At 50.1% G+C, this 11937-nt stretch overlaps 1 protein-coding gene across 1 annotated transcript; it reads left to right on the forward strand.

Annotated features, from left to right (window-relative positions):
* Positions 1–2858: 2858 nt before the first annotated feature.
* LOC124683631 (histone-lysine N-methyltransferase ATXR4-like) lies at positions 2859–5710 on the forward strand. Its single transcript, XM_047218112.1, has 9 exons — positions 2859–3035; positions 3140–3235; positions 3560–3615; positions 3760–3886; positions 4076–4145; positions 4289–4468; positions 5049–5120; positions 5263–5398; positions 5537–5710. Exons 1-8 carry the CDS (start codon positions 2859–2861, stop codon positions 5379–5381), a joined length of 897 nt encoding a protein of 298 aa, XP_047074068.1. The 3' UTR covers positions 5382–5398; positions 5537–5710.
* Positions 5711–11937: the final 6227 nt, after the last annotated feature.

Here is an 11937-nt window from a genome sequence, read left to right on the forward strand (position 1 = left end):
CGTCTCGAAATATTGCGCATGTTCAGCTTGCAACTCCACTTCCCGTCGAAAACTTTCACGATCACAGCTTGCAATCACACCGACCAGCCTTGTCGCTGACCACACTCATCGGTGGCTGGGCGCGTAGTTCCTTGACTTCCTTCTTCAACTTCTTACACTCAGCGAGAACGTCTGAGTACCGTTTATCAAAAGAAGATTGCACGGAACGGGCATTCTCCTCCGATATGGCACGATTTAAAATGCACCTGCCCACGAGGTGGCGGATTTTCTTATGAAGGATGGTGTTGTGGCCCTTGATCTGGTCCAGGTTCGCGGAGAATCGTGTTATCACATCCTGCATTGCAAATTCAACAGCAATGAAGTATGCAGAGTGCAGATGAAGGGGGAGAAATAAACAAACGGAGTGCCAACCTCTTCAATTTGCCTGAGAGCTGCAAAGTCCTTGTCCATAGGAACCTCTTCAACGATGGAACCGCCATCCCTGGAAGAAAGACAGTTAAATAGTTGGATCTGGCAGCCAGCAAGGAGACGATGAAACTGCGACACGGCAATGGAAACATACACGGCCGAAGATGCACACACGCGCACTGGCTGCTCCTCTCCGGAGACCGAGCATTCGTCTCGATTCCCGCATTCGGGATACCAAACCTATGCAAGAGTTGGAGGTATCTGTTATGAAGGGTGGTGTTCTGGCCCTTGATCTCGGTGGCTGTCGCCGATAATCTCATAATCCCTTCCTGCATTGAAAAATTCACCAGTAACGAATCAGGGATCCTTTTTCATTCACAGGATAGGAAAATCATAAAATTAGAAAAACCATGGAAACTGTGTAATACTACTAACTAGGTTGACAATCTACGTACTGGTATTGACTAGCTAAAGAAGTATCTTAAAGTTTCCATGGTTTTGCTTATCCTGCTGGAGCAATTTTTTTTTTGATAAAGGGAACATATTAATATCGAAATATCGAGAGATATCAATTACATCTAACCTCTGCAGCCACGGCAGTATGGATGCACATCCAAAAAAAAACTAAGAAAATCGAAGTCCCTCTACGGTATTCTAGCTTTAGTAGCAACAATACATCCACCGATAACACCTAAACTCTAGGCTATCCAAAAGCAACGCCTTTAAGAAGGGAAAGATAGTCTAAGATTCTGAACTTCACTTGTGCCGCCACCCCCACTTGCATATTGTTGCTGCGAAACCTAGAACACCAAGCAAATCCATCAACAGCACAAAGACTCGAACCTCCATTGTTAGTCCTCCACTCCAACCTTGATGATATTTTCCGCCTCTGATTTCACCATGGATCAGAATGTCATGTGATGGCAACACAGAATAGAGCTTCGTGCCGCTCCCTTCACAACCAAACGCTCGGAATAAAAGTATGGGTGCGCACGACCGAATACCACCGATCAAGAAACTCCAGGCATAAGACATTCAGCAGTGGAGCCTTCCGGAACTCAACACTCTGGCCAGATCAAGAAGGACTGGCCTTAGGAAGGTCTCCATCTTTGTACAAGAGAAATCCTAGGACAGGCAACTTTATTGAAAACTGCACCAGCAGCCCCGACGCCACCGATCTGCGGCCGAGGAGGAGAGGAACCGATAAAAAGCCGAGCAAAGAGCGCTTGGCTGCCAGACATAGATCAGATCATCAGAAGGCAGAGGCACGGGTTGGAGCCTGGGCCTAGTCACGCCGCCGCCACCAGCAGGGGCGGAGGTGGAGGGAGAAATTCCCTGATGCACAAACAAACTTGCAACCTTGGTACTTGCATTTTCTTCTCCGTGATGCACTTTTCTCGGTACAACCTGATGCATTTGCATTACTAAGCTCACAAGTAGCACTAAAACTTTCTTTTTACCCTGATGCACATGCATCAGGGTCAACCAATACAGCTCCGCCCCTGGCCACCAGGGCTCCACCTACAGCTTGAGGAGCCTGAGCGCCGCCCCGGAATCCTGATGCCCAACGCTCGTGGCCAGCCCAGAACGCATTCAGATTGGCTTGCCCCGCAAAGATGTCGCCGTCACCCCTTGTCTCGCCTGGCCGCACCACCGCGCCGCCACGGCTAGCTCTGCCGCCTCGCCTCCCTTCTCCACCTCGAGTGCACGTGCAGATGGCGCCGCCCCCGTGACCCCAAACCGCCACCCTCCACGCGAAGGACTGGCCACCGGGTTGCGGCTCTCCTCCCGCCCATCTTCGATGGTCGGGCACCACCACCACCGGAGTCGTCTCAGAAAAAGGAGTAAGTTTTTTTTGTAAGCAAATACGTATTCATTCGTTATTTCATACTCCCTGGAGTAGACGTTGTTGTTGGTTTGGTTAATTCGATACATGCGCCCGTTTGTATACGCTGTTTGGCGTGCCAGGTAGCTGCACCGTGAGTTGGCTGCTTATTTTCTGTTGAGAAGAAGAAGAAGAAAAAAACGGTTCTAAAAAAAAAGAAAAAACGTAGGTATGCTTTGTCTTTCCCGAACGGAAGGGAATCTTATTGGAAAAATTTGCAAGCTGTTTTAGCGCAGTATCGCACGCACGCGCAAGCAAGCAATTGATTCGATCCAGGCTGGCGTTACGTGATGCGAGGGAAGGAAGAAAATTAATGAAGAGGAAAGGCACAATTAATTCGGATCCAGGCTGGCGTGCGTGGTGTTGGAGGCTCGCGTTGACCTTGTCCGCGAGGGAGAGAATGAGCCGCACTCTCGCAGATGCGCACGCGTTTCCGTCATCGATCGTGGACCATGCAACAAAACAGGGCGCGTAATTGATCCGACCATCCAAGCGATCGAGGCCGCCGCTCTCCGTCGCGCGCGGCAACCAGATCAACGGCTGAGCTCTCTTCTCTCCGCTCCTCATGTCCCTCCTCCGGCGCCTCCTCTCCACCGCCGCCCACCGCCCACTGCCGATCCGCGTAGCCTTGACGGACTCAGCCGGCCGGGGAGTCTTCGCTACCCGCCCTATCGCCGCCGGAGAGGTCCTTCACTCCGCGCAGCCCCTCGTCTCCCATCCGTCCCGCCCCCTCCTCCACGAGGTGAGCTCCCCTTCACTTGCTTCTGCCCACCACCTCTCCCCCAAGACAATAGCAGGGCTTCATATTTGAGACGAGTGGAATAAACTAGTTCGGACTGGTCTCAGGTGTGCTACAGCTGCCTCAGAAGGAAGCCGGGGAAGGGCGGCGACTCCAGCGGGGGCTGCTACTTCTGCAGCGACGCGTGCCGAGAACATGCTAAGGTGTGGACGCCTTTGCACCGTTTCGCGTAGATCTTGCTTGTAATCACTCCCTAGTAAACACGTTTCTTACAATCTTTTCAGTGTACCAGCGCTCAAGCATCAAGATTCAGTAGGTGTTAGTGGGTTGGTACTTGGTAATCCTATTCATCTGTGCAGTTTCAGTAAGGATAGTGTATGATACCTAGTACGAGCATAGATGGCATCCTAGGATTCTTAAGAGTTTGTGATTTTTTCATCGTACATAATTCCTACTTCTCCTTTTTTGGAAGAAGCTATTTTTTCTTTCAAGTAGCTGACAAGATGTGTGGTTTTGTTCCTGTTTAGGGATTCCATGGCATTGAAAAGAATTTGGATTGGTCTTTGTTAGACGATCGCTGCAGGTATGTTGGTACTCCCACATTTCATCGATGTTGATGCGCACCTCCTGATTTCCCTTACATTTGATTTGTTACTGTTATGGCATTGCCATTTCTCTATACATGCAATTGTAATTTGAGCATTTTCTATTACTGTTTGCTTTGAAGTTCGCGTGGTCTTAAGTACCCATACATGGTCAAGCGGCTAGCTTGCATGGTTATATCAGGAGCTGTTGGCGCAGACTGTCTTGACATTCTTCAGCCAGCCCGTTTGCATCAGGGTATGATTTCCGAGGTAGCTTTTCTTAACGGTTGAGTTCTTTTCTCTCTCGAGAATGGTGTTTAGTTATTCTTATCCTTCATGCAGATCAGCCTCGCTTCTGTAACTGTTATCATCTTAGAACAAATTCACATGGCATTCACGTTTTCTTGCTCTATGATGTTATATGGTTGGGTGCTTACATGGACAATTGGAATATCATAGATGGAGGAGGAGTTTGAATTGCTGGATTCCACTTTTAGGAAGGCAGGGTTTCAGGAAGAACTCGCCGCTTGTATCCTTTATATCTTATTTTAGCACCATCTGTCATCCTGTTTTCCTGGAGTTCTTCTCTCTTAATCTAGTTATCTTGACCAAAAGCTGAATGCCAACATACATGAATTTATATTCACAGTTCATTTTCTTTGACAATAGTAGTTTTCACCAAACAATGGTACATCAATGTACTTGCAAGAATACGCGTAAATGCATTCCGTATTGAGTTGGTTGCAAATTCATATGAGGATCTTCTATCATCAGCGATAGCCTCAGTAGCATGCGATGCATCAGTTGGCAATGCTGTGTATATGCTCCCCTCGTTCTACAATCATGACTGTGGTATGGCTCTTCACATGTTCATTAGCTACAAATGTTATGTATAGGCTTCCCTTGTGTTCTAGAATTATGGCTGTGGTATGGCTCTTCACATTTTAATTTAGACGGAAAATAAAGAGCTCAATATTTAATGGTTTCAGTGTTTCTTCTTTGGAAGCAAGGATTTGGTTACCGCATTTCCTTATGATATTTTAGATGTACAGTAAATGTTTATTGCTGTCTGAGTTTTCAACATTATTTCAGTACTCGGCAGCTCCACATTATATCCATAATGAATTTGATCTTTATATATTTTTTCTCCATGCCTAAATGTATTAAGTTTTTGTTGGCATCTTTGGGTGTTTAAGCAATTGAGATCAAGAAAGAAGTACTCCCTCCGATCCAAATTAGTTGACTTTATTTTATTTAGATATGGATGTACCCAGATGTGTTTGTTGACTAAGTATATCCGTACCTAGACAAAGTGAAGTCAATTAATTTGAATCGGAGGGAGTAGCAAACTTTGTACTTCATGAATATCACTTGTCTTTTCTTTTCAAATTCACATCTAAATAATTCACATTATTTTCATGCTGACTTGCAGATCCAAATACTCACATAGTTTGGATGCAAAATGCAGACGCTAAACTGAAGACCCTTCGTGATATTGATGAAGGTATAGATAAGTTGGCAGTACCTATCTAACCATTGTTCCCTTGTCAACGGTAAAAAGCAAAAAAAAAAAAAAAGGTGAAAGCAAAAAACAGTGATGAGCAGACTACCATTATCTTGATACTGTTGTGTTGCATCCGTCTTAGGTGAGGAGCTGCGCATCTGCTACATTGATGCAAGCATGGATGTCAATGCCCGGCAGAAGATTTTGGCTGAAGGCTTTGGCTTCGAGTGCTGTTGTCTGCGGTGCTTATCTGGAGATTAGATTCTATGTTTCACCAGGTCGACATGTGTATTTTTTTTTGTTTGTTTGAGTAACAGCAGGAGAACCGCTATATTCATTAGTTAGGGAGATTTTCAACGTGTTCTGATATGGTTAGTTTAATCCACGCAAGATGGCTGACTGCAAGTGTCTGACAGATTCAGGGGTGGTGTGTCCAGGCGACGATGGATGGTGGCGCGACTCAATTTTCGCCTGGGGCGATGGCAGGGCCAGTGGCAGACGGGCGCGTTGGAAGTTTGAGGTGGGAGGTTGGCTGTGTGCTCTGGCTCGATTTGTTTTGTGGTAGCCGCGCATTACCGCAAGAATGATCTATACTCGGCCAAGTTAACTTATGAGATGCAATATCTTGGGTCTACTTATTATGCATGTACAAGATGGTGTGGAAGGTTTGGGCCCCTTCTAAGGCCAAGTTCTTCGCTCGGTTTGTCACACAAAATAGAGTTCAGACGACAGGCCGCTTACAAAAGCGTGGTTGACCTAATTTCTGACCTAATTGCGATTTATGCCCTCTTTGCAAACAAACAATAGAGTCGGTCCGCTATCTGTTTGTTGATTGCCGGTTTACCATTCATGTGTGGTAACGCATTAAGGTTTGGCTTTCCATTGCCGATTTGAACCCAACTCAATGGGGCATGCAATTTGACTTTCGGTGGAACACTAAACCGGAAGGCTTTTGCATAGCTAACTTTACTCGTTGCATGAAAGCTTTGGAGTGAATATAATGATAGGGTCTTCCGCAACAAATATACACCTCACGTGGTAATTTAAATCAAATTAAGAAGGAAGCCTGCTTGTGGGTATCCGCAGGTGCTAAGCGGCTGGGCGAATTGATGCCATGAGAGTAATCCCCTTTTCTTTTCTTGTATGCCACGTACAATCTTGTGGTAAAACTCTTCCCAATTAGTAGATCGTGGCAAAATTCAAAAGAAAAAGTTTCAGGTGAGGTTGCAACACTTGTGTCCAAATTTATGCATGGACATTGCTTCAGAGTTCATACGCTGGCCAGGCCCCACTCACGCTTGTTCTCCTGCAATGTTTCCGACCGAATTGAAGTAGTATACCAGAACTGGCCATATCCCCAATCAGGTGGAGCACCGAGGTCGTACAGTAACCAAGTTGGCCGGCCGGTGCGATATCGAGTTTGTTGTGAAGCAGGAACGGATGGACGCGCACTAGCACGAGAGCGAGAACGGCGGCACATGGTGGCCAGCGCGCTCTGCGCGCGCCGCACGAGCTGCCCGGCCATCCACACTGGGACGTGCGACGACCAGCCGACAGACACCCTATAGAGGTCATATCCGTCAAAAGAGAGCTACCTGCCGCTCGAAATTTAGATCGACTTAGGGTATCTCCAACCGAGCGACCTAAACGAACGCGCTGAGCCATCCATTTTCGACTGTTTGGGTGGCCGAGTGGACACCCGGACAGCGGCCCGCATCCGCGTATCCGTTTGGTCGCACGCTGCGCCCAACGCGCGGACGCAGCGCATATTCTAACAAATATAAAATATAAATTCAAAATGCAAATTTAAACGAAATTTGATTAAGCATATGTCCTATTTTGGGCAAATTTGTACATAGCCCTATTTTGGGCAAATAACTAACAAAAGAAGCCATCTATATGGGCTTTATATTTAAACTAAAAACCCTATGTTAGGGTTTGGTCGACGACGCGGTGGCCGCTAGTGCGCCGCCTAGTCCGTGTGGGCGTCGTCGGCTTCGGCGTCGACGATATCCCCGGGCGGCGAGGCACTGTTGTGGCTCGACCGCGGCGGGGACTCCGGCCACAGAGACCACAGAGCCTCCTCCCATGCGTAATGGGGGTCCAGAGCCACCCGAGGAAGCGGCAGCGCGGCAGCACGGAGCTGCGCCTCCTCCCTGAGGCGCTGCTCCCTCTCCTGCCAGGCGCGGCGCCTGGCCTTCTGGCGCCGCTCCTCCTCCGCGCGGCGCATGGCCTCCTGCCGCCGCTGCTCCTCGCGCCGCTCCTCCTCCGCGCGGCGCCTGGCCTCCTCCCGCCGCGCCGCTTCCTCCTCCTCCCGTCGCGCCTGGCGGGCCTGGGCGTACAACTCCCAGGCCTCGGCTTCCTCCACCGCCTGCCGGGCCTCTTCCTCCATCGCGGAGGTGCGAATGGCCGCTTGAAGGTGCGGCCATTTCGCTTCCTCCTCCGCCGTCGAGATGAGCAGAGCGGCGCGGAGGTCGGGGTCCTCCTCCGAGGACTCCGGCTTCGGCTCGAGCAGCAGCGGCGGCGGTTGCGCCAATGCCGCGCCTCCGCGGGCGGCCTCTCCGATGTGGAGGCCTCCGCGGTTCCCTCGGGCCCGCAGCACCAGCGGCGGACGCCGACTGCTGCTGGCCTCGTCGTCATTGGCTCCGGGAGCGAACCGTCGCTTCGGGGCCATGGCGGCGGTTGCGCTCGGGGAGTGGAGTGGGGACTGGACTGGAGGGACAGATCCCCTCCAGTCCACATTTAATAGCCTCCCCGGTCACCGACAGGTGGACCCAAGGGAGACGAGCAGCCAAGCGCCCGGACGCGACCGGACGCCGCGTGCCATCCGCGGCCACGCAAACCTAGCCCAGATTTGGGCCGGGTTTGCGTCGTTCCGGACGCCGCGGCCATCCGTATTTGCGGTGCGTCGACGCGTTGGGCCGGGTTTTTGTCCGGCAGGATCCATCCGGACGCGCGGGCGCGGGATGGGTCGCCGCGTTGGAGATGCCCTTACGGCTGCATATGAACCCGCTATATGAAAATATATTTTTAAATATTTAAAACAATTTTCCACATACATTTTTATGTTCTATGTTTGGACACCAATTTTCTGGAGAAAGAACATCTTTTGTGTTCCAAGCAAAAAGAAAATTTGATGCTGCAACATCACTATTCTTGTGATATTTTTTTTTTGTATTTTTGCATAGGCGGCATAAAATGATTTTTCCAGAAATTTATGTGAAAGCACAGAATATCATGATGTACAAGTGAAATTATATTTTGATTTTCTTAATTTTTAACATATTTTTTTTTCATGTAATTTCCATGATAGCTTACCTATGACCCAAAACACCAGCTCCACCTAGGGAAAATCCTTCGCCGCTCCCATATGTTCTTCATTTTTGTCAGCCTTTATATGACTTGCATAACTTGGTGAGGCAGACTTGAAGTCTTGAACCAACGAATCATTCACCAGTCCCCCCCCCCCCTCTCACGGGCCGCTCGCGGCTCCGGAGGCCCCAAGCTTAGAAGCCAGAGGCAACGCCGACCTGCTCCCCCCGGCCCCGCCGTCGATGCCAGCGGTGGCGGCCTCACTCGACCATCGAAGGCGGTGGGTGGTGGAGGTGCACCTCATACGGCCCCCCTTCACGCGGAGGCGAGACGTCACCGGAGTTGCGAGGTGGTTGCGTGGAGTAGTCGACAACGCGGGGTCTCAGAGGACGTCGCCGACGCATGACAGACCGCGAGGAGGAGCTGTTGATCTCGGCATGGAAGACATCAACGAGGGGAGCAGGGGGGTGTGCAGCGGTGCGGTCTAGAGGTGACGGTGCAAGATCTCGTTTTGGGGGCGGCGGCGCGGAGGATGCCTGGCCAGGGTGGAATGCCCTGGTGCATTGGCCGCCTGCCCCTATGTTGGGGACGAGTAGCAAGGCCTCGCGGTGGTACCAGTGTGGGAGTTGGAGGTCCGTCGGCTTGATCTATTCCTTCTAGGGCCAAACATGGGCTTTTGAGGGCTGGGCCGTCGGTTGGCTGTCGCCTGGAGTGGGTGTGCCGGCGCAGACGTCCTGCCACTCGTTGGAGGTTGTGGGGAGTTTGTTGTTGTGCTCTGTCGAGGGTGGCGCTGCTAGCTCGAGCAGTCGGGTCGGAGTCGATGGCTTTGCAAACACGATGATAAGAAGGTGCGGTGGTGGGGCTGCGAAACTACATAGACAATGGGGTCCAAACCTCGGAGGCGCAGTGACAAGCGATGCTACAGATGAAAGTCCAACCTAATTTTTTGGTCCGGCGAGAACGACGGCAGCGGGTGTCGTGCCGCTCCTTGGAGGCGTCGCTGAGGAGTGTCGGCGTCTCCTGGACTCTCGTTTGGTTTGGTAGTTGCTCCCGGGTTGTAAGGGTATTTTACCCTTATCCATTATTTTGGTAACAATGACACCGTGCTAGAGTATTTGGCCTAACATGTTTATAAGGATAATCTTAGGTATTAGGCAAAGAGGCATAAATGGTGTATCAAAGGAACAAGAAGGCTAAAGGAGACCCCCACTTCAACAACAATCGAAAAGGGGTCTACAGCAGAAATCCGGTCTGCAGCCCGGTCCAACCGGACTACAGACCGGCCAGTCCGGCGTGCTGCCCGGCCAACCGGTCGCCAACCGGGGCGAGTCCGGCGCACGGCCCGGTCGACCGGCCGCCAACCGGGCTCCATACGAGGAACCAACATATCCGGTTGCCGACCGGTCAACCGGCCTACCAACCGGAGCTTCCGGCGTGCGGCCCGGTCGACCGGTCGCCAACCGGGCGCCAACCGGAGGAGCTTCAGGACGACGCAAAGGGAATCCGGTCACTGGCCCGGTCCGACCGGCCTCACCACCGGGCAGTCCGGTCTGTGATCCGGTAAACCGGGTTTGTCGAGAGAAAAGCTGAGGTGGCAAGTGACCAACGGCCATATTTCGAAGAACACTATAAATAGGCCTTCTCCTACCTCTGAACAGTTAGGCACTACACTACAAGCTGTTCTTGAGCTCTCTCTCTCTCTTACTCCATTGCTAGAAACACCAAAAGCCTCAGATCTACCTCCTCCTCCACCCAAACTCAAATCCCTCCGGGGAATCGTTAGAGGAGGACCCGATCCACTTGTTCTACCAAGCCAAATCTCATTCCCCCTTGTATTCATCGAGAAGCTTGCTTCCTAGGGTTCCTTGGAAACCCTAGGTGGGCAAGAGGAGTCCGGAAGCATCCGGGCTGTGGATTTGCTCCGGGCAAGATTGTGAAGGTTTGGAGGCTACCTCAAAGTCTACCACAAGTGAGTGAGCTATTCCTTCGTGGGATAGGCTCCGGAGAATAGGGTGAGCCTTCGTGGCGTGGGGAATCCTTCGTGGGACCTCCACCCCTCCAAACGTGACGTACCTTGTTGCAAAGCAAGGGAACACAGGAATACATCCTCGTCTCCGCGTGCTATCGGTTATCTATAACCGAACTCCTTACTTGTGATTTAATCGCTCTGTGAGAGCCTTCGTGCTCGAGTTAGTTGTATCCTCATATAGGTTGCTTCACCTAGTTTGCATTAGGCTCACCTTTATATTCCGCAAAGCCTAATATTGCAAAGAAAGAATTAAAACTTGTAGAAACCTATTCACCCCCCTAGGTTTACCATCTCTATACTTTCAATTGGTATCAGAGCCTGGACTCTTATTAAGGGCTTCACCGCCTTAAGAGTGAGATGGATAAACTCTTCGAGGGTTTAGATGACGACTCTAACCTTTCGGTTAAAGAGATGAAATCTAGACTCTTGGCATATGATGCCGAGAAGAAGAAAACGGTGGATGAGCTACAAAACCAAATGACAGAAATGTCTTCCATGCTTAAGAAATTAACTAGTGGACCTCCTCCTAGTGCGGCTTCGGCCTCTCTAGGTAATTTCCATGAAGTTAATCATAACTATCCCAAAAACACTTCACCCATGCCTCATATAAACCATAGTGGGAATGTTCCCCATTTTGATGGAACTCACTTTCTTTTTTGGAAATCTTCTATGGAATCTCATATTCGCAGCTGCAGTGTGGAGTTATGGGAGATCATTGTTCATGGATACCGGGAACCACAAGATCCCATTCGGTTGACCTCCACCGAGTTCTACAACCGTCAACTCAATGCCTCCGCACGTGACAAGATTAGAAGTGGCATCAACCGCAAGCTTCTTGATCAAGTCAATGACATCGACTCCGCTAAAGAGTTGTGGGATCGGATCGTAGTACTCCAAGAGGGAACCAATTTGATCCAATCAGCTCTTTATGAGACCGCAAAGCAAGAGGCTCATCAGTTCATGATTCGAGATGCAGAATCCGTGGCCGATGCCTATGCTAGGCTTGGTGCTCTTAGAGTAAGAGTCAAGGGACTTGGTGTTGAGAAGTACAATGATGGCTTCGAGATGAATGAAGCATTCATAAAGTCCAAGGTCATTGCTATGATTGCCGTCAAGCAAGAAGACACCAACCTTGCACTCAACTTGCAAATCATGACCAAGAGTGCCGATCTCAACTCCGATGATCTCATCTCCTATGTGGCCGCTAATGAAAACATGGCCAAAGCGGGAAAGAGGGTCATGGCAATGAACCGTGTTGATGAAGCCTCACACAACCATGAAGCGTCACACAACCTTTCTCTCAAAGCTAGGGCCGATCATGGAAGCAAAGAAGACTATGAAATTGAAGAAGAAGAAGAGATGACTTCAACTAGTGACATTGCTACCGACTTTGCTTTCTTTGCCAAGAAATACAAGGCAAAGTTCCCAATGCTCCTCAATGACAAGAAGAAGAAGAGAACTTGCTACAATTGTGAT

This window comes from Lolium rigidum, chromosome 1 (genome assembly GCF_022539505.1).
Source record: "Lolium rigidum isolate FL_2022 chromosome 1, APGP_CSIRO_Lrig_0.1, whole genome shotgun sequence".
Lineage (NCBI taxonomy): Eukaryota > Viridiplantae > Streptophyta > Magnoliopsida > Poales > Poaceae > Lolium > Lolium rigidum.

Coding starts and splice junctions, on each gene's coding strand:
- LOC124683631 (XM_047218112.1), top strand. CDS start 2,859: ATGTCCCTCCTCCGGCGCCTCCTCTCCACCGCCGCCCACCGCCCACTG. Junction 3,887..4,075: donor ATCAGGGTATGATTTCCGAG/GTAGCTTTTCTT, acceptor GGAATATCATAG/ATGGAGGAGGAGTTTGAATT. Junction 5,121..5,262: donor CCTTCGTGATATTGATGAAG/GTATAGATAAGT, acceptor CATCCGTCTTAG/GTGAGGAGCTGCGCATCTGC.